This window comes from Pyrus communis, chromosome 3 (assembly GCF_041283825.1).
Source record: "Pyrus communis isolate YQ-2024b chromosome 3, ASM4128382v1, whole genome shotgun sequence".
NCBI classification, from domain to species: Eukaryota; Viridiplantae; Streptophyta; class Magnoliopsida; order Rosales; family Rosaceae; genus Pyrus; species Pyrus communis.
The window spans coordinates 4,860,756-4,883,020 of NC_142567.1; the positions used below are offsets into that span (position 1 = coordinate 4,860,756).

Sequence of the window (22,265 nt, forward strand, 5' to 3'; positions counted from 1 at the left end):
GGGACTTGTGTCTATGTGTGTAGATTATTGATCAAATTGGTGAATAAAATTGTCGGTGGGTGGTGGACATACATGTTTGCCCAACTAGACACGTTTGAATCATATGTGGTGGACATTTACGCCCTAGTTGGACACATAAACATTCAAATCTACTGTTTTGTGGCCTTTGGGCCATATGCAACAAATGCTACTTTGAAAATGGCAGACATAACAAATGTGAATTTGTACAGTTTGACTAATGTAGTGCGATCACATCTTCTTGCACCGAATTTTAATTTCTTTCTATGTAAATAAAAACGATTATTAGTACTCTAAAAATTTCATTCTACATTCTTTATAAGTGTATTTTTCTTTCTAATTGTAAAAAATTGGGACTACCAAACGTGATTTTTAAAGTGTTAATAATAATTCGCTTATAAATTAGAATAATTTATAATAGTATATAGTCTTTAATAAGAAAATGTCAAATATAAAGTCACAAAAGGAACTGAGAAATACAATCGTTTTACAATACCATCAACTTTACTTAATCAAAATCAAAACAAGAAACAAATATTTCTTGCCTCCATTAAGCCAACTTGATGAGGCATGTCATGAACCTTGTTTATGAAGGTACAAATCTTCCAACCCCACAAATTCATGATAAACATTGAATGTAACGGTAGGAAATACAACGGCAGAGAGATAATTGGCTATTTTTGTTATAGTTCGTGTCGCAATTATTCTAAAAAACAGTCAAGTGGAAAATCGAAAGTGACCAACAAGTTCAGGGAGCATATCGACGAACTATTCTCAAAATTATACTAGCTTTCAATTATTGAAGCTCCAGGTCAGAATTTTATGATCTTCAATGAGTTGGCCAGTTGATGCAGTGAAACCAACATACATTTCATCAAGACAAACTTCAGAGAGATCAAGTGGAACCCTAATCAAAGGCTGCTCAGGCTTCTTCACATTTTCAGGAGCCAATATCCAGCTTTATTTCCAGTACTCAATCCAAGCTTGATAGTTGTCTCCACTATTCAGCTTTATTTCCTTGAAAGGCAAGTTAGTGTCGTTACTGCCCTCACCAAGCCAGTATCCAGCTTTGTAAGAAGCCAGAGAAGTTAGAGAATTGACGTTAACGCCGACGTGATTATCGTTGATATCACCTAATTCTTTGTTTTGGAACACATCAAATTCGATGCCAAAAGCGTGGTTGTTGGGGTTACCGTCATTGGTTTTATTCAAGAAGCCGAGATGTTGGGATGGAGAGGCGGATTGGATGCCGGGAGAGGGAACGAAAACAAGGACGAATCCATGGCCAGGGAGAGAGTCCTTGTGTGGGGTTATGGAAAAGGTGAAGGAGGTTGTGAAAGGCAGAAGGTTTAAGGAGTTTGGATACCTTGTGGGGACTTTGGCGTTGTAGAGAGCTCTGCCAATGGAAAATGTGGTGTTGCTTGTGAGAGAAAGAACACCAGAATCTGTTGTTGCATTTCCAAAGAGCAAGATATCAGATGAGTTGAAACCAGTGAAGGAGAAATCAACTGCAAAACTCGATTGGAGGAGAAGGAGGTTGGTTAGGAATAGTAGAAGTAATTGAAGGGACTCCATTGAATTCTATGGCACCTGCACCAAGCTTTGAGTTTTCTGCATCATCCTGCGGTCAAAATATATACAACTTGCCTTGCCTTCCACAAGCAACAAAATTGAATTAAACCCAACTTTTACTAGTCAACATTTGCGTGGTAAAACACGAGAGTGAACAAGCATAGAGACTTGAGAATTGATTTCCGCACATTTCTTTCCACACTCCAATTCATTTCTGACCCTTAGATTAAAAAAATCAAAGGAGAATCAAGGTACGAAAAAAGTTGTGCGGAAATCATTTCCTTATAAAGTTTTGTCTTTCAATGTCTACAATAGGAGCAGACTTGAACGTAACCAAGTTGGCTAGAGTAATATGCCTCTCCTTTCCCATTGAAGTTCAAATTTTTCCCTTCCAGTACTTTAGGTTAGATTAGAATAAAGTGAGAAGAAAAATACAAACGCCTAGTTAAACACAACCAGATAAATTTTCAACCTTACAGTGCCAATCTCCCCAACAATTCAGGCAAGTCTTAGTCTGCCAATCTCCCCTACAATTTAGGCAAGTCTTAGTCGAGGTAATCATCAGGGTAGTCACACTTTTCAAGATCAAATATTATTTAAAATCAAAGGAGAACTAGGAAATTCTGCAGCAACTGTTATTGATGCATATAGCACTCCAGTCAAGCCGTACGAAATGGGAGTAATCATAATTACATGTGGAAGTGAGAAATCTGAACTCAAAAGAGTAAGCAGAGTCATCCTTTCCCCTCCTTTTTTTTCTTCAAAAAAGTAAACAAATAAAGGGGAAGGTGTTTTAACAGTACAAGGAAAATTACGCTTTTACATCACAAAACACAATTTTCATATTTCCCACATACTCTACAGCTTATGGCTTATAACAAGCTCCGCATGAATGGGCCATGTTTTTCAGTAGCAAGGGGGTGACAATGATAACGATACAGGTGAGAGAGTAAGCGAGCGTGTGTTCTAAGCTATAAACTTAGTTAAAAATGGGCACCGGCTATTCTTCCACGGGTGCCCCTCCTATACAGAAAAAGAAAAGCACCCCCACCATTGAATGACTCATATTTCACAAGAGAAAACCAGCAATTTTATCTGCTGGTGATGCTCTGCTTTCAGTTCTACTTATGCCAGCTCAACGACCAGAAACAAATAATGAATTGGTGGATATTTGGTTCGCCTCAGCGTGGAATTTTCTGACCTTTGCCTTGTCTAGGCGTGCTCGTCTAACAGCTTCTTGGACCTGGAGATCGTGGTCCTTCAGCATCTGATCCGTGTTGCCAGAGGGTACTAGCAACGGACCCGAGTAGTGCATTTTGTGACCCTTAGATCCGTAACCAACCTAAAATAACCAATATAAAGAACGCTGTATTAGGCAATAAGAGTAAACAAAAATAAAAAAGAAACATAAACCAAAAAGAATAGCTTCTGAACCACAAATCACAATCAAAACAGTAGGCACACCCTTAAGGTTAATTGTAGAAAATTATAAATCAATGAGGAATCCCCATCATAGGGGAAAAGGCATGAGTTCAACTACTCACAATAATTGGATCTTTGTTGCTTCTAATATCTCCTTTTTGACAAGAACCTGCATTGGCCTGCTTTTGATCGTGTTGTAAGGGATCTGATGCCTCCTTGAAGGAGCCTGGAAACCTGCCTATTGCTTTTGGAACTTCCATTTGCGAAGAACTGGACCTTTTTCTGCGTTCCTCAGATAACATACTCCTCCTTGCTGCCACTAAACCTGACATTGCTGACAAGTCAACCCCAGTTGAAACCTTTGGAGCATCATCTGGGTTCTTAGTAGACTTGGCCCATGCAGCCCGGTGAGCCAATGGCCCTGAATGAGAAGCTCGATTATGATTATGTCCATGATGTGCTACACTTGCATCTACGGCTTGTGATGGCCTAGGTGGATCAATTGGAAAGCCAGAAGCAACTTCTTCTGGATGAGGGTTAAACTTCTCACTCCGGCTCTTGGAACTGTCTTGTCTTTTCTGTAACAAGAAAACCCTTGTATTGAGATATATATCCCATATGGTGTGGTACCATAAACAATACTGAATAATTTACAACAAAGGGTCTCCGAGAGGAATTTGAGTCCAAAAGTCCTTTTCATTGAATAATAACGTGCAATGTGAACCACGTAAGATTATAAGTGAAAGAAATTATTTCACAGCTGATTGGAAAAATACATTATTCCATAGTTGAAGAAAAGCAAGTCTGTAATTATTAATTAACAAGACCATCAATGTTATGTGGAGTTATTGTATTGGTAGAAAACACAAGCCTTGGGTATATATAACTCAAGGGAAATTTTGGGTGGACTGTAAAAGCCCCCTTTCATAGTAAAAGAACAGAAAAAAAAAAAACCTTGATTTTTAAAGAAGAAATCGAAGAGGAAAGGAGAGGATAATTTCCAACAGATTCCTTTCAATAACAGTGCACTGAATATGTCATTTTAGTACTGCAAGTTCATGCAAAAAAGCAAAAAGGCAACGCATAAATATCATCATGCTAAATGCATATGCATCCTGGTGCTGGTTTGACCCCCACCGATCCCCCTCTCTCCTAATATTTAACAATTTAACCCACTAACGCTATCGTTTGTCAAAAACAAAAAAAATCATCATGCTTAACAATTAGAACATAAATCAATGATGGAGTTAAGTGAGTGTTTTTAGTTAAAATAACCTCAGGTTACCTTCATTGACATGACTAATTCGGCATTGGCATCAGGTGCTGGTACGGCTCGAGACTCTCTTGTTCCTCTCCTTTCGTGGTCAAGCCTTTGGCCCTTCCCTGCTGCTCCTTGTCTACCAATGTGTGGAAAAGAAGATTATTACTATATAGTATATACATCACCCACACTTTCAGTGGTAAAAATAAAAGAGGAAAAAACTACACGTACAGGGCCAAAATTGATATCAGATTCACAATACTCAAATTAAATCTTAAGAAAATGAGAAGACAGAATTCAACAAATAATCATCAGTGTATGAACATGTACTTAGAAATAATTAATGGTTTTACACCAATGCACTTCAGAAATGAGACTATCATAACCATATATAACCCCAACCAGAATCCAGACTCTTATGATCTCACTTATTAATTACCAAGCTTAAACCATGCCATGATGTGTGCTAAGCACAAACAGCTGATAAGTTTTTTAGTTTCCCTTTATTTGATGTCAAGGCCCAACAACCCCTTTTCAGAAGCTCATTGCTAAATCACAGAAGCACAGCTCATCAAATGTGCCTGACTTGTTCAATTTTCATAGTGCATGTATCATTAGGCATATATTTTTGTGTCTTTTGGGAACTTGAACCATTCATGCTGCAAATATAAGTAGTTTAAATAGTACATATAAGTAAATGTAAATTGGTGCAAGTGCTTTCCAACTATAAATTGAGAAAGAGTAAATAAGTAGTTACTATTTTGTGTAACAACAATATTCACCTTCTAGCTTCCTCATCACGCACTTTAGCATCAAACTCTTTGCTTGGAGGATACTTTGGCAAACTTGACGGATCACAAGGAAGAGGTTTAGTTGTAAAGAACTGTGAAAAACAAAGGATCAAAATGATAACACATGAGAAAACACCAAAGCAAAGTTATGGTAGAAAAACTCGTAATGAAAACATGATCATTCTAAATCTAAATAGTTGCTAACACTGAAAAGAGTTAACAAATGTTCCTGCCAATTGAAATACTCAATGTGGACTATAACAATTTTCAAAGTATAGTCAAGTCAAGAATAAGAAAACCAAAAGAAACTTGCTGCAATCTGGTGGTTTGGCTGACATGATTCTCAGAGCTAGTAATTAGCTATCGTCGTTAATGGCAGAAAAAGAGAAGAGATTCTATAAGAGAACATTATGAAAAGGACTTAACTAGTTAAGTTGAAGTTTCCAAAGCAACATAGGCAACAGAATAAAAGCACAAAAAAAAGATCTACTGCACATGTAAGCATGCACTGGCACACACAGAGATCTAGAATGGTGTTAAATGAAAAACTAAAAGACTGCAGCAAAAATAATGACAGCATAACGAAATGATATAGGAATTAATTTAAGATCCAAACCTCGCTCTTGAGAGCAGAAGCTGCAGATCCACGATCTGCAGGGTCTATAGAAAGAAGGGTCTCCATAAGTGCTAAAGCTGGTGCAGGGAAGTCCTTAAAAGTTTCTGCAACACAGCGTCTATAAGGCTGTTGAGGCTTGAATATGGTTGCATGAGGCAACTTTGATTTTCTCCAATACTCTTCAGAAGGTGAGCCACAAAGCTTGAAAATCTTATGCAACTGTTCCACCTACAAGGCAAAAATCCACAAGCTCCGGTTATTCAGTTGCACAACACTTTAAATCAGAGAGAAGCAAAAGAGATTCTGAAAGTAAAAATCAGAAAGGGGACATCCTAATAATTACAAAGTCGGCACAACTACAGGGAACAGAGAAATTAAGCAATTTGAATGGAATTAGAAACAGTTCGTAAACTATCCCTAGCCTACCAGCTAATAACCACAAATCTTTCATGGCTGCATGGCCCAATGAGGTTACTTACAAAGCCACCTCTAAAGAGCCATCTCACATCTAGCAAACCATTTCTAAGAAAGGGGAAGAATAACTGAAATTTTACACTCAAACTACTTCATAGTGTATAATGAATCTAAAAGGAACAATAATTCAGAGAGCCACAAGACAGACATGAAACATGCCACCACTAGGGTTATGTTGTAAAATCACAGCAAACCAGGTTAGGAGTACGGATGGGAACAAGTGTATGGAACATATTTATGAAGATGATTCATTATGGTGAGTTCCACTAAATAAAAAAGGTTCCTAGCTGATTTCTTATTCTTCCACCAACTAGAAAGTATTCAATTTAAATGCAGAAATGTGTGTGTGTGTGTGTGTTTTTGCCACCAAATAGTCGGAAGATAAATATTAGTGAAGAGCATCAACTCTACATGCCCACAAGGAAAAAAATCTCTAAATACCTCGGTTCTTCCAGGCATAATAGGCTTTCCAGAATACAGTTCAGCAACTATGCAACCTGTACTCCACAAATCCACAGCCGTCCCATAGTAAGTAGCACCAAGCAAAAGCTCAGGTGGACGATACCATAGAGTTACAACACGACTTGTCAGAGGCTGATTTTGACAAGGATCAAAAGAACTTGCTAGACCAAAGTCAGCGATTTTCAGCATGCCATTGTTGTCAATTAAAAGGTTGGAACCTTTAATGTCACGATGCAGAACACCACGACTATGACAATGATCAAGTCCACATAACAGTTGCTGCATGTAACATTTAACCTGCCAATAAATCAACTGAATCTCAATCCTCCATCCACCTGAACAATCTCTATATTGCCTATATATAAAATTAAACAAAATACACGAGCAGCATAATGGGTGCTGATGAGAGAAAGTTCATAACAGGAACATCATGAACTGCAGACACAGGAAGCAAGAACTGACGAAAACCCCCACTAACTTGTTATGTTTAGTCTATGAGGCAAAACCGACCACTAAATACCTGTGCTTCTGTAAACTTCAGACCAGGGTGTGAAGCAAGCCCTGCCAAATCATGCTCCATGTACTCAAAAACAAGGTACAAGCTGCAAGACATCCTTGAAGTAACTAGACCTTCTAGTTTTATCACATTTGGATGATCAAGCCTTCGTAAAATGTGAATTTCCCTTGCCATAAAGCGAACACTCTCAGGCTCTAGGTTATCAAACCTCACTTTCTTCAAAGCAACAATTTTCTTTTGATCAAGATCACGGGCCCTATAAACATTACTGTAAGTACCCTGACCAATCTGCAAAATATAAATATAAGGACACAACCAAAGCCAGCCAACAGTTACGGAAATCGTAAGAGGATAGTGCTAAGGAAAAATAAACAAAAACACCAGAAATATCATATCACCAGATGGAAGAACCCGATAGAATGATATAGTTTTTATTGAATGCCACAAACCTATTGCTTTTCTCAGTGTTATCGTCAAAACCAGTTAGGTATATAAGCATAGTAACCAACAAGCAAAAAACAGATAAGAGGAAGATGATTCTAGGTAGCATCCAATAGAGCACCCAAAACATAAAACTGGAAGAGTTTAAAAAAACAAGAAACGCAAATCTGCTTAAATGCAAATCAACAAAATCCTCTAAGTTTTGATAATCCAGTTCATAACTTGCACACCCAACTACTCCACCAACATAAAGTCTAGACTCCCAACGTAAAACCGTTATGCTTAAACTACTTATCCATGTCAACTGATTTAATTGCATGCCAGTAAAGAAGAGGAGCAAATGTAACACCTATTCTTGTCTCAAAGTCTAGTGAATGTGGTTTCTTATACTTTCACAGGAAAGTAAAGAGTGAATTTTGCACCACAAGAATTCCATGTGCCTATTCATAAGTATACCTTGACACAACATTCTTAAACTCGGAAATAACTAAAAAGTAATAACAGTAATACTGTCTTGTGACCCCAAACTACTAAGTAAAAAATTGTTCCTCAATAAGTTATGATGCACAAGGAAACAGCTTTCAATAAAATAGAAAATACCAAATTCAATCTCAATAATAAAAAATAGGATAAGCCAAAATCAAAGATTAAATAACAACAAAGACAAGGAAAGAATGAAGATTTGATTTGCACCATAAAGTACTTGAGAACTAAACAAGAAAAGAAGCATACTTTATCTAGCTTCTCAAATGAATCTGCACGTCGCGGCACCCATCCTTTGATGGCCTCTCCAGCCACTGCAGCTAGCCAGGAGGGCCACCCTGCTGCAACCTGTTCCCCTTCTGCAGCTTTCGGAATGATACCAATCCCAGGATGTTGAGCAACAACATATTCCATCTTTTCCCTCTTCCTTTCAAAATTCTCCCCGTTCAATCGAACAGGCCCATTTACTTGCTTATCAATCAACATTGCTCTCCCATCATTGCCATCATATCGATCTTTCGCTCGATAAGATTCCTCCCTCCTGGATGAAGCAACCCATGTTGTCCGCGAGTCTGATGCCCCCATGTTTGACAATCTCTCTCTGGGGCTCTCCTTGCTATCCTCAATTGCAGAAGGCTTACAGAAAATGCAACCCATTATGCACCAAAACCACCCCCAACAATCCCCTCCTTTCGAACCAATGCTCACACCCTCAGAAATCTTGCATTTTTACAATACAATCCTCATCACCAAAACCCATATACAAAAAGTTCAAAAGTTCAAAATATAAATACTCAAAACAAAAACCCAGAAATCAACTCATCCAATATATATATAATCCAACAAGCACCCCTTCACAAACCCACCAAAAACATACATTTTGCCAGAAGCAAATGCCCGCAATTTCAGAAACCCAAACCCTAGAAATCTTGAAAATCTTCTATCTTTCACCAGAGTAGGTTCAAATTCAGCACATAAAATCTTCAAAAATGCCAGTTCTTCAATATAGAATGCAGACTCTCAATGACAACAATACCCACATATTCAAAACAAACAAAACCCCAATTTCCAAAAAGTCCAAACCTTTTTGCAGAATCTGCAGAATGTTGAGTACCTTGAAGATACAGCACCTCTTTTACTGAAACCCTAGAAAATTATTTAGGGCTTTTGGAGAAGAAGGACATGGATCAAAGGGCTCTCGGGGGATGGAGAGAGACACGTAAAGTTGGAGAGTTTCAGAGAATTAAAAAAATTAAACAAAAATTAACATCAAATCTCTGGAATAATATAATAAAATTGAGCAAAAAAAAAAAAATTAAGAAAAAACTGGTAAAGTAAGAAGGGGGGAGTGTCCCCTACCAGTAGCAGCAGCTTTCAGTGAAAGAGAAATGACTGACTCTCTATTTTTTTTTTTTTTTTTTTTTTTTTTTTTTTGAAACTGACCGACTGACTGTGTAGTTTGTAGATTCCCAACACATCAAAAATGACATTCTCTTTCACCATCTTTCACACGCGCCGTCTACCTTAAACAAATTAAGTAATTATTCTTACCGTTTTAAGAAAAAATTATTTATTTTCTATTAGATCATCTCCAACTCTTAGTCTAAAACCTAAAATTTTTAACCCAGCTCTAATTCTATGGCCTAAATATTTTAGCCCGAGATTATTAAAGAATAAATTTAGGCTAATTTTTTTTTTTTTTAAGTAATTTTTTTAAAAAAAATTTATGTACACTATGTGACATCCCACATCGCCCAGGGGAGTGATCCTTAAATGTATATTCTCATCCCTACCTAGCACGAGGCCTTTTGGAAGCTCACTGGCTTCGGATTCCGTAGGAACTCCGAAGTTAAGCGAGAAGGGGGCTAGAGCAATCCCTTGATGGGTGACCCACTGGGAAGTTGCTCGTGAGTTCCCAAAAACAAAACCGTGAGGGAATGGTAAGCCCAAAGCGGACAATATCGTGCTACGGTGGTGGAGCGGGCCTGGGAAGTGATCCACCCCGGGCCGGGATGTGACAATTTGGTATCAGAGCCTAACCCTGGCCGCGTGTGTGCTGACGAGGGCGTCGGGCCCCTAAGGGGGTGGATTGTGACATCCCACATCGCCCAGGGGAGTGATCCTTAAATGTATATTTTCATCCCTACCTAGCACGAGGCCTTTTGGGAGCTCACTGGCTTCGGATTCTGTAGGAACTCCAAAGTTAAGCAAGAAGGGGGCTAGAGCAATCCCATTATGGGTGACCCACTAGGAAGTTGCTCGTGAGTTCCCAAAAATAAAACCGTGAGGGAATGGTAAGCCCAAAGCGGACAATATTGTGCTATGGTGGTGGAGCGGGCCCGGGAAGTGATCCGCCCCGGGCCGGGATGTGACACACTATCCTAGTTTAATTTTATGAACATTTTAACCTAAAAATATTTAGATTCCGATAAATATTGAAAAATCATTAATTTTGGGTGATTTTTGAGTTAAATAATTTTTTTAATTATTTTAGCCGTTGGATTTAAATTCGGGTCGTTAGATCTTTTTTGTTACCATTAGATTTAATTATTTTAGCCGTTGGATTTAAATTTAGACCATTAGATCTTTTTTTACCGTTAGATTTGATTATATACGGTCTTAACCGTTTAATTCAATAAATCATGGGGGACATGCCCATGTGGGTGAGGTTCCACTGATGGTGCCCACACCATTTTCTAAGCTAAATCCTGGGCTATTTCTGGCTTAAGTTTTAAGTTCAATTTTCTACTTGGGTTGGGTTCTTTTTTTTTTGTGGGGGGGGATAGAAAAGGAAAAATAAGTTATAAGCTAGGGTTGGAGATGATCTTAGGAGTGAAGGATTCAAATTAGATATATGTTTTTGCCAAAGTGAGTGTTTTACTATAGTAGCGAAAAATAATAATATATATGGATTATAGTGCATATTTGATTCTTACCAATCTATTATGGTGTGAGTTTGATTCTTACCAACCATTTTTCTCTTAATAACTAACGTTATTATAAAAAAGAAAGTTTTATTAATCTTTTTGTGTAATGAAACAACGTCCAAGTTCGGACCATGTTAACATAAATTAAGGAATAATTAAGAAACTAAAATAAGCATGAATAAATTATTTCCTTTGGGGTGAGTGATGGCAGAGCAGCACTTTTCAGAAGACGCGAGTGCATTTCACATGCTTGCAAGGAGAGTGAAACTGTTGCAAATACACTTGGTCTGTGTCTACTGTCAACGTAGTCCGTAGAGAAAACATCTGGGTTGGCGATGTTAACGTTTTTCGCCGATTCGAGGATTCATGTCGATGGCTTTTCCACGGCTTTCTCAGCTTCGTCAAAACTGTTTAACTGACGGAATTACCGTCCGACTCGGCTCACACGGTAAAACTCCATACAACCATATCACTCCTCTCACTCGCCTAACAAAATTGCTTCTCATTCAATCGAATTAAAAATGTAATCAGTACGTTTATTTAGAAATGTAATTGTGTAAATTTTATTGAATTCCAATAGGATTTGGAGATTAAATTTTTATATATTTTGTATTAATTAGAAGACAAGAAAACCGATCATGATTAATAAAATAAATGAACTAATACATTATCAGTCAACTTTCTCTTTTTCACCTACCCTCAAAGTTAATTTTACAATACATTATCAGCATAAAGTATATCTCTAAGAAGGAGAGGATTCCGAAGGAAAACCCACGAGAGCTTTTTGCCATCTTAAAATTCAAATAATCCTAAACCCTAATCTATTTGGTTCCAATTTAATTTATGACATGCTATTATTATTGTTCTACGAGGTGGTGCACCACTGCCAGTGTAGAACACCACCATTTTTTTGTTCGTAACGAGGGAGAGATAGAATGGAGTTCTTCACGAAGTTCGAGCTCATGATATAATACTACCCCGTGATTAGACCATGTCTCTGTATATGCATGTTACTGATGAATATGTATAGGCATATCAAAAAAGGATAAAAACGAAGGGTTCCAAACCTTGAATCACATGAGCCGCTGAGTCGTCACCTAGCCCAGGTCATGAACGACATGTCAGTTGTCATGTCCCCTAACCTTCTGATATGTTACTGTTGAGAAAGAATCTCACATTGATTAGAGAAAAAAATTTGCATGGGCTAATAAAAAAGTTGCACTACTTCTCATATTGTCAATTGGTTTCTTAGTGGCATCTCAATTTCTTCATGATATCAGAGCATATTGTCTCACTTGTGAAGCAAATGGCCACAAGAGCTCCACGTTATCTTGTTTGTTTTATCCAGATGTTTGGCTTAAAAATTCGTCACACATGAGAGACATGTTGAGAATGAATCTCACATTGATGAGAGAATGAACCTTACATGGGCTTATAAATAAGTAGCCTTACAATCAGGATCACTTTTTCCCATTGAGTTTTTGCTAGCCTGATGAGGTTTTTGATAAGACACTTACTCTGGGTTGGTCATAACCTTGTGTGTGTTATTAATCATTCTGAAAATGTGAAACATTGGTAGCCTGCATTAACTCACTTTTCTCCTTAGACTATAAGTTTGTCCCGCTGGTTTAATTACCATAGCTAGATTTTGTGAAATTTTCTTTTGATACGTGCCCCCTACTAAGAGACTCGTGTTAGCAACTATTGTAACTACCGAGAATTGGCGACAACAACCGCCATCTCTTAATCATGAAAACCTAATGGAATTACTTCTTAAGTTGTACATACTCAATGAGAGTATTGTAATTAGCGTGTTTTATTTAGAAATGTGATTTTTCTTTTTCTCATTTTATGCACTTCTGTTTATTATTATTTTTTGTTCGATTCAACCCAATTTCAAAATATACAATAACGTGTGAAAAACAATGAATGTCGAAATCATTTTCCAAAAGAAGTGCAACAAAAACTTGGTAATTTGGATTCATATTTTTGAGTGAGCCTACGATATTCCACCACTTAGATCCAATTTTTACAACCATTAGATTGGATTGTACGCCTATAAGTGACGAATTATTCAATACTCATAAGTATTGTAAATTTTGGCATATTTCTACGAACCTTATTACGTTGGTATAAATGTTGCGTGCTATGAAATGATTCTGTGTGAAATTTAGGGTTCATAATAATTGGACCCATTTGATGTGATACGAGACATATAAAAAAGTTCGAGTGAGGAGACATGTAAATAAGTTAATAATATGAATGCTAATAATCATTAATGGGTGGGTCCACCAATGGTGCATTAGATTACAAAACCCATGAATGACCCAACGAGAGCTGTCTCCTGTCTTATTTAATATACCATCAGTTTGCCACGTCATCATGCTTCCATGAAATTTATGGCCGTCTCTTCTCCCGCTCCGACAAATAAACTAGTCCGTGGGAGTCAATCCAACGGATTGGAAAGATATTTTTTAATGTGACCGTCACACGAGTTAGTATATTATGTGTTTTTATATAAATTGTGGGTTACGTATGTTAAAAGCTTAATAACTTAAAAATTAAAATTTTCTACCACTTACATAAAAATACGTGGTGTAATCTGTGTTTCTATTATAACTAAAAATTTCTCTGAATTGAGATCCTATACTCGGCGTCTGCGAATCAAGTAATTCGGTTTAAATTTTGTAGTCCCAATTAGTTTATTTTACTGCTAATTATATGTACAATTTTTCTTTTGAACGCCTAAATTTTTATCTCTCTTGAACGTTTCAAATTGCTTGGCAAAGTGTGAGATTTAGAAAGAATCTCAATCCCACCCGACCCCTATCAATTTTCAGAGTTCTAGCTTGGGGCCCCACGCTCTTGGCCTCTATGCAGTCGACTCTTACATGTATTAGGCAAAGGCAAGGCTACTCACCAATTCTCTGCTTTTTTTTTTTCAAAAAAAAAATTAGAAAAAAAAAATCTAAATTAAGATTATCAGATGAGTCGAGCCTTACAATAGATTAACAATTCGAAGAAGGGTGGGCTAAGTCTCAATTTTTTGCTTTGTTCATAAACAAAATTTTGTGGTTAATTAATTTGATAATTTGTGGTTTTTTTTCTTGACAAAGATAAAATTCATTACTAACAAACCAAATATACACAAACACAGGCCCAATTACAAATAAAGCTAAGACTAAAAGATAGACTCACAGAGCAAAAACAACCCAAAACAATGGTTGAGCCCAAATTACAGCAAGTGGTTTAGTGGTTAGGACAAGAACTACGGCTCTCCAATAAAATAAAAAAAGGTGGGAGATCTTGGCTTCGATGCTCCGAGCTGGTAAGTCCACTTAACTGTGGCCACGAGTAAGGTGAAATTCCCCACAGCCTCCTCGGACCCAGAATGGATGGATAACTGTGGTGTCTCCTTTTAGAAAAAAATGGTTGAGCCCACAACAAATACATAGAAATAAAAAATCCTTGCAGCTCTGTTGGTGCCACAGCTGCAATTGATCGTGCCCCCCCCCCCACAAGCACCAGAGATCACGCCAGCAAGAGCCCTAGAATTGAGAAAGAAAAGGGCCGCATCATCCTGAAAAGGACAACCACAACGACTACCGCCACAAAACCAAGGAAGCAAGGGAGAAGAAAGACCACAAGCAACATTGCCGGGAAGGGCAAACACTAGGAAGGACCAACAAGGGCCAACAAATGTGGTGGTGCGAACATCCGAGCCAAAACCCTATTCACTCTCCTATAGATCCGTGACAAATCGCGGTGAACACCGACGGTTTAGTCATGCATACATATAAGCTTTTAACGTAAAATATGGTTTGCCTCTTGAAAGTTATATTCAACTGTTAGAAGCACTGCAACTTTCAATTGTTGTTTGGCTTCCAACTTCATACGTGAAAGGCTCGAACCAGACTTGGATTATAGTATTATACCTTGAACCCGCGGTCATGATAGGCCTCTTCTACTTCTATAAATAGAGTAGTCTACTGTAAAATTCATTTGTTATGTGAGTGAGTTTCTGCATATTCCGGTTCAAGGGAGCGTTGTGAAATTGCAATGCTTCGTATTATGGGAGATGAGTGTCAAGAACCATTAACACTAGTGTGATGCGTTATTATTTTCAAAGTCAAAGTGTCGAACACTTTCCTTAACTCGAGTTTAAGTTCATCTAATTTTTTTGACTATAATACTTACATGTAAAAAACACAATCACCATCTGACGATCATATATATAACTTATGTGATGTAAATACATGCATTTAGTACAATCACCATCTGACCATCGAGATGGTAATTATATTAATTACATGTAAGAATTGTAGTCAAACCCCTAACTTGTATTGATGATCGTTTTATAATAAATAATTTGTATGATTATTTATAATTTTCCCATGTAATTTTTAAACACTTAAGTTAGAAAAGCAGCCATACCATTTATTGAGTCAAATAAATAATTTCTTTTATTAATTTTTTTGACGAGAAAATGAAAAATTAATAAGAAACTGTAGCGAGTTCCAAACAATACCATAACGGAGTTTCATTGGTTAGATCATATATGTTATGACCTAAGAATTTTAAGAAGCTTAAGGTATGACAAAACTTTAATTGAATCGTGCAAAATATGAATAAATAAATAAATTTGTCATATTTTAAAGTGTTCAAATGTTGTATGATTTGGTTAGATCACTATCGGGGATTTTCTTCAAGTTGATGGTAGTGACAAATACCAACAACTACAAGTCGACAAGGGTGGATCAGTCAGTTTCTAATGAGGAACCTAGAAAGTCAATTTCATCATCAAGTTGATGGCAATGGCACCAAAAAAAATGGTGGACGACTGAAAGTGAGTTTTAAATGACTTAGAGAAATCATTTTTATTAGTCAAGGGACTTCTAATTTTTCTGTAACTTTTTCTCTTGAAGTTGTAGGGGCGTTCAAACTCGTGTACAAGGGGAAATGCACACTACATTGAGCAGCTAGCTTAACTCGTAATTGTTTTCATTACTTTTTTTTTTTTTTTTTTTTATGCGAAAGGAGCATGTTTAATCATTTTCTCTATTTTTTAGTTAAATTTTAGCCAAAATTGATAAGAAGCTATTTTAGGAGCTCTAAACAATTTCTACTCCAATCATACTCTCTAATTTAGGGAGTTGTAATACAAGTGACTTGTAGTTCAGACATAATACAAGTGTTTTCAAGATAGCTCATAGCTTGGTGCCAAATCCCAAGTTTACTTCAAATTGTCCAATCCTACCCTCTAAATTTCTTGAGCCCTAACATATTTCTCTCACAAAAATTATATTTCTATTGCGTTAGAAATGATTGAACTCTTTAATTATTTTTCCTACATATATTTTTGTAATCTCTTTTACTAACTCAATTAACTCTCGTATGACTCGTTATTTAAAAATCAAACATATTTGAGTTCATCTTAGTAATATTTCTCCTCTCATGGTCAACAAAGCTTCCCAGCTCAAACTCGTCAAAGAAAATATATTGTTTTTATTATCCATTTAACAAACAAAAGAAAAGTGTGAGAAAGGAAAATTAATGTAGAACCTTGAATACAGAGGTAAAAACTCTAAATTTTTTGACCCATAAACCTTTTGCGATTTGAGTTCATTTAATTTAATTTTTTTTTTTTTTTTTGGTCGGGAAACAATTTTTTTGCCAAAATATGAATATCCCACAACTCCAAATATATGACTAATTTTGACTCGAAAAAGTTAAAGATATTTCAGCTCATTTTTAACCTTTTTATTTGTCGGGAAACATTTTAAAAGTTGGAAATTTGATTAGGGCTTTACTTATTGACCATAATGGTTGTTCAAGAACATTATAATGTTTCCAAAAAGTAATGAAGTGATGGTTGGAAATTGGAATCCTAATAGCTTCCATGTTAGAAAATAAGAGGATTTAATATTAATGGGTTATAATTTGGGTCCAAATTCCATAATTACACACAAAAATAAATGTTTCTAATAAATAATAAGAGTAATAAAAGAAAATATTAATGAGACAACAGCGGCACAGCGCGGATGGTAATCCCCAAAATATTCGCCACCGAAACCCTAGAGACAGAGACATCTGATATGGATAACCCCTACAAACATTTTTAATTGAGTTCGAATTTGGAGCGCTTTTTCCGATAGAGGTACGTAATTGGAAGCTTTTTATAATTAAAACTCTACTCGGAATTCAGTTTTGTGCTGGCATTGATCTGGGTTAGTTTTTGGTTTTGGGTTGGATTTGCAATTTGCATGCTAATTTGATTTGGGGGTTTCCGGTTGGATTGGGGATTGGACTGGATGTTTGGTTGATTGGAAGGAAAAGTGCTTTTAGGAAGTGGGTTTTGCACAGAATGTGGTTTGTGTGCTTTTGGTTCAGAGTATTCGAGCGCATTGGTGTTTCAGATCGTAGGCAATTATATTTGGACTTGTTTAAGTGCGTGCTTTGATTTTCGGGATCCTTGTGGTTCTTTGTGTTTTGGAGATTCAGTTGGAGATATTTCAATGCATATTTGGATTTGCAGCTTCGAAGTGTAATTCATTGAGGATTTTCTGGTGATTTGGAGTATGATTTCGAGGTGGGGGCTGTGTGTTCGATGATATCTTTGCAAAAGAATTGTGGGTTTGTTGATGTGAATTTGGAAGTGTAAGAAGTTAAATCTCTTTCTGCATAGCGTTTTTCAAGTTTCGGACTTTGGAAGAAGAATCTGGGTTTCCTGAATGAGAGGCTCTAGTCGAAGAAGAAGGAAATAAAACTTAAAGAATTTGTGGATTTGAAGGTACAATGACTGGAGGGTCATTCGGTCTACGTACAGGGAGTTATGGATCACTGCTACAACAACAACCGATGCAGAATGGTCTTTCACATAATCAGCCAACACCTATTCTTACCCGCAAGTCTTCAAAGTTGCTTCTTTCCGGTTCAAGGGAGAAGGAAAGAGTTTTGCTCTTTGTCTGTAGATTCTTGGGTCGAAAGCGAGTCACAATGCTTCTTTTGGTTGTCCTTGCTCTTTTGGTTTTCGTATTCAATTCCTTCACTGTAAATAGAGGTTTGTTTTCGTGATCCCTGCTGCTCTTAAATACACAGTATTGTATTCATTTTTAAAACAGGAATTTGTAAGAGGACATGCAGAGTCCTCATATTGATTGAGTTTATAGCATTTGAAACTTTACAAGTAACCGATTGTCTGAGCTTAGTATTATTTTGACACATAATCCGAAGCTGTCTTGATATGGGGTGTTATTGGAAGTATGGAACAAACATGATTGTTGTTTACACCTTGATATATTGTAAGAAATATCACTCAATTGAGTTTACCTAGCTGTATCTATTTCTACGTAATTGGAGCTAGTATGTTTGAGCCTTGCTTGTTGACGTTGGAATGAATTCTTTGTAGATTGTTTTCATATTTTCTGTACAAATTCATCTATTGTTCTCTACAATTCTTTTAAGTAAAATAATACATTTTTTTTTATGATGGACCAGAAAGCACTAATGTCATTATGACTCAACATAGTGAAAATGTGATACCTTATCGCGAGGAGATGTCAAGTAGTTCCGTAACTTTTGAAGACATGGAAGACAGACATGACATTAAACTTCCTTCTCCCCATTCCCTTGCTCAACCATTTGCTGTTGTTCGGGGAAATGCCCCTCTTTTGCCTCACCACTGTGAAAATTTTGCATTTCCCCCTCCTCCTCCTCCAACCGATCGAAAACGCTATGGACCACGCCGTAAGTTTTTGTATTTTTCTTTATTCTTTCAGTGTTTTTTTTTTGTTACACATTCTTTCAGTGTTTTTTTTGGTCGCCTATTCTTTCAGTAATATACCATGATATTCAATATGGTTTAAACATCTTTACATGAACTTGAGAAGTTATCACAAACGTTCTGAGGTGATACATATCCTGTTGCTGAACCATTGAATTTATTGTTCAATTTCTTTCAGCATGCCCAGTTTGCTATCTACCTGTGGAGCAGGCTATAGCTAGTATGCCAAGCTACCCCTCAGAATCACCTGTCCTACATAATTTGACATATGTTTATGATGAAAATCCTACTAGAGTTGAACCACATAGAGGTTCTGAATTCGGTGGATTTCCAACTCTAAAGCAGAGAAATGACTCTTATGATATAAAAGAATCCATGATGGTCCACTGTGGGTATGTTTACTCTCATCATTTGTTTTGCCTGGTTGCTTTTTATTAGTTAATGATTTTGTGATCCTTTTTAGTTTGTTCTTTTATCGCTGATTGCATTCACCCTTTCTTTTGTTCTCTTGGTGCTATTCAGATTTGTGAACGCAAGCAAACCTGGTCACCGGTCTGGATTTGATGTTGATGAAGCTGACCTTATGGAGTTGGAGATGTACCATGATGTCATTGTTGCATCAGCTGTCTTTGGTAAATCTGAGCTTAAGAAATCGTGGGATGTTTGCTTGACTGTATGCATATGGTTTACTTTTTCTCATGGTTGCATCTGCATCTTTGTCAGGAAACTATGACATAATACAACAACCAAAGAACATCAGTGAGTTTTCGAGGAAAAATGTTCCATTCTACTTGTTTATTGACGAAGAGACAGAAGCTTATATGAAGAATTATAGTGTCCTGGGAGACAGTAAGAGGATAGGGTTGTGGAGAATTATTGTTGTCCGCAACGTTCCTTACAGTGATGCAAGGCGTAATGGAAAGGTCAGTTTGTTTTGATTGATTTGGTTCATCCTTTTGGCCACATCCCACAATGTAGCTTAAATCAGTTATTTAAATTTTATTTTTGGTTTCAAGGATTTGCTGGTGCTCTTAAATGTTTTGTTTCTTACATACTGCATTTATTGATAGGAGATTGGTACTTTTAAGATTAGTTTATATGATTCATGGGAATTGATAGAAGCATTGCAAAGAAACACGCATAGACAAGCATGTATGAGGATGCTGATATGCATACAGAGATTGGTATAATTTGAGCATAATTCCTAAACCAAACCGGCCTGGCCCTTTTAAAAGAAAAATATTTTTGACCGATCTGGCTGCAGCATCCAGCTCACATTCAACTTCTGGTCTTGGTTATGTTCCAAGTGCTGCTTGCTAAGTTGTAGTTGAACCTTTAACCTGTAGATGTTGGGTTTTGCAACTGGAGTTTGGTCTGTTGTCAAATTGGCACTCCTAACCTTGGTTTTGGTGTTCCCTTTATGCAGTGTATGGATTTTAGGAAAAGTTAATGTCAATCTATTTTTAATTTAATAAATAGTGGCATGCTATCCAGAATTTATTCCATCTGGATTAAAAGGGATCGGGGGAAGTTTTTAGATGTTATTGACTCTTAATGTTTTTGTGGCAGATTCCGAAGCTTCTATTGCATAGGATTTTCCCCAATGTCAGATACTCTATATGGATTGATGGAAAGCTTCGGCTTGTGGTGGATCCTTTTCAAGTCCTTGAGAGGTACACTTCTTTTCTGACTAATGCCATGTGCACCCCTGTAGTAGTATAGTTGAGAATCTGAAATTACTACCCTGCCTCATACAACAACTGGGTGTTTGCTTAATTATCAGTAATTTTTACAGTGATTCTTTAATTCAGCATGGACCTTATGTAACAATGTGATATTGCAACCAGTTCTTATGCTGCTGTGCAAATTCATATTTGTTTTTGAGTTTTACATAAATAAACCTTGATCTTTTAATACTTAAATAATGTTCAGGTTCTTGTGGCGTCAGAATGCAAACTTTGCAATTTCAAGGCACTATAAACGGTATGATGTGTTTGTAGAAGCTGAAGCTAACAAAGCTGCTGGAAAGTATGATAATTCCACCATTAATGAGCAGATTGACTTCTATATTAAGGAGGGTTTGCAACCTTATTCAGAGGCTAAGTTTCCAATAACGAGTGGTAGGTCATTTATTCACTTGCGGTCATATGTAAGCTTATGCATACATATGGCAGTGTATGTTTTTCTGCTTTGGTTTGCATGTAGTAGCATTATCTTTCGCTTTATTTGATCTGGAATGTGGTGCTTTGTTCTGTGACATTCTGCAGATGTTCCTGAAGGTTGTGTTATCATAAAGGAACACATTCCCATCACAAATTTATTTACCTGCAATTGGTTCAACGAAGTTGATCGTTTTACCTCCAGGGATCAGTTAAGCTTCTCCACAGTGAGGGATAGAATCATGGGAAAAGTTGATTGGAGCATTAATATGTTTTTGGACTGTGAAAGGCGGAATTTTGTAATTCAGGTAATATCTGTCGTTTGAAAAATTACCGTATTTCATTCATCATGTTTTGTTTATTTGGAATATTTTAGGTTTGTCAGGATGTTGTAGAGTCGCAGGGTTCTGTTGAGCGACTAGGTCTTTTTATTTAGTGCCACAGACGCTTGCATCTGTGTTTTGCAATCTTGGAGATTTAGATGCATTGTTGTGCTAATGGTGCTCTGTTTAGAGTCCGGGAATTACTTGGAAAACGGCTCATTTTCCAAATAGAAATTGTATGCTGTTTGAACTGTTCTTTTCATCTTCATAGCATATGAAGGTAAAAGCTTATCCTTGGAATGAAGGTACTAGTCAATGTAAATTAACTAGTGGTAACTGGTAAGGTTTACTAGGATGTCAATGTGCCGAACTATGTTATAAGGTCCTCCTGTCTCTTTTTCGTTCACTTCCTTCGAATGCATAAGCTTTACATGTTACTATATGTTCATAGTGATTGCAATGTACAGGCATACCACAGAGAGTTACTGGAGCACATGCCTCCTCCCCCACCTCCTAGGGTTATTGTTCGTCGTCCGCCATCTTTGTCTCATGGTGCCACATCTGTAAAGACTCCAATCGGGAAGAAGATATCTCAAAAGCGTGGACGAGGAGATAAGAAGCGCCATCGTAAGGTTGCTGGTGGCAGTAGAGACAGCAAGACATCCTAATTTTTCTTTTTCTTGTTTTCTCCTTGAGAAATCTTTGACTATAGGAAAAATGTAATCTTCCTCCCCCCTTGTCACAAATTATACGTCGCGGGGTAGGAAGATTTGGTTAGATATGTGCAGGATAGGAAAGGACAGATAAAAGAAACTCAAATTTTCGTGTTGGAATTGTTGATATCATTCAAGTTTTTGTTCCTTTTTCTTCAGTAGCTGTGTATAATCTTTTGCCATGTTCCTCGTGCTTGCTCCAGAAAACTAGTGCCAGATAAATATTGTTTGACGTCCCATTTCAGAATCCTTTTTCAACGCGTTACGGTTTGTCATACCAACGTTGATTGTGTTCATTTTATC

General features: G+C 37.0%; 3 protein-coding genes across 3 annotated transcripts; 1 reads left to right on the top strand and 2 right to left on the bottom strand.

Annotated features, from left to right (window-relative positions):
- Nucleotides 1-679: 679 nt before the first annotated feature.
- On the bottom strand, nucleotides 680-1,726 carry LOC137714545 (L-type lectin-domain containing receptor kinase VII.1). The gene is given in 1 exon segment (XM_068453739.2): nucleotides 680-1,726. A coding segment is annotated over 1 exon segment (783 nt). The 5' UTR covers nucleotides 1,594-1,726; the 3' UTR covers nucleotides 680-810.
- Nucleotides 1,727-2,204: 478 nt separating this feature from the next.
- Nucleotides 2,205-9,528, bottom strand: LOC137715258 (putative serine/threonine-protein kinase At1g54610). The gene is made up of 9 exons (XM_068454513.2): nucleotides 9,141-9,528; nucleotides 8,307-8,777; nucleotides 7,137-7,421; nucleotides 6,596-6,913; nucleotides 5,681-5,908; nucleotides 5,056-5,156; nucleotides 4,298-4,409; nucleotides 3,135-3,590; nucleotides 2,205-2,932 (listed from the first exon to the last, which is right to left on the bottom strand). The coding sequence occupies exons 2-9, from the start codon at nucleotides 8,712-8,714 to the stop codon at nucleotides 2,726-2,728; spliced, it is 2,115 nt and encodes a 704-aa protein (XP_068310614.2). The 5' UTR covers nucleotides 8,715-8,777; nucleotides 9,141-9,528; the 3' UTR covers nucleotides 2,205-2,725.
- A 7,284-nt stretch (nucleotides 9,529-16,812) lies between these two features.
- LOC137715851 (tRNA (met) cytidine acetyltransferase, putative (DUF616)) lies at nucleotides 16,813-22,120 on the top strand. Its single transcript, XM_068455201.2, has 9 exons — nucleotides 16,813-18,044; nucleotides 18,482-18,730; nucleotides 18,946-19,159; nucleotides 19,290-19,399; nucleotides 19,491-19,690; nucleotides 20,337-20,440; nucleotides 20,700-20,887; nucleotides 21,035-21,234; nucleotides 21,717-22,120. Exons 1-9 carry the CDS (start codon nucleotides 17,780-17,782, stop codon nucleotides 21,915-21,917), a joined length of 1,731 nt encoding a protein of 576 aa, XP_068311302.2. The 5' UTR covers nucleotides 16,813-17,779; the 3' UTR covers nucleotides 21,918-22,120.
- Nucleotides 22,121-22,265: the final 145 nt, after the last annotated feature.

What these genes read in the sequence shown, in the direction of transcription:
- LOC137715258 (XM_068454513.2), bottom strand. Translation starts at nt 8,714, where the DNA reads ATGGGTTGCATTTTCTGTAAGCCTTCTGCAATTGAGGATAGCAAGGAG. An exon ending in TGAAGTTTACAGAAGCACAG is followed by an intron (nt 6,914 to 7,136) that starts GTATTTAGTGGT and finishes ATTTATTGGCAG; the next exon opens with GTTAAATGTTACATGCAGCA. An exon ending in CTTCTGCTCTCAAGAGCGAG is followed by an intron (nt 5,157 to 5,680) that starts GTTTGGATCTTA and finishes TGTTTTTCACAG; the next exon opens with TTCTTTACAACTAAACCTCT.
- LOC137715851 (XM_068455201.2), top strand. Translation starts at nt 17,780, where the DNA reads ATGACTGGAGGGTCATTCGGTCTACGTACAGGGAGTTATGGATCACTG. An exon ending in AAAACGCTATGGACCACGCC is followed by an intron (nt 18,731 to 18,945) that starts GTAAGTTTTTGT and finishes AATTTCTTTCAG; the next exon opens with CATGCCCAGTTTGCTATCTA. An exon ending in TAAGTTTCCAATAACGAGTG is followed by an intron (nt 20,888 to 21,034) that starts GTAGGTCATTTA and finishes GACATTCTGCAG; the next exon opens with ATGTTCCTGAAGGTTGTGTT.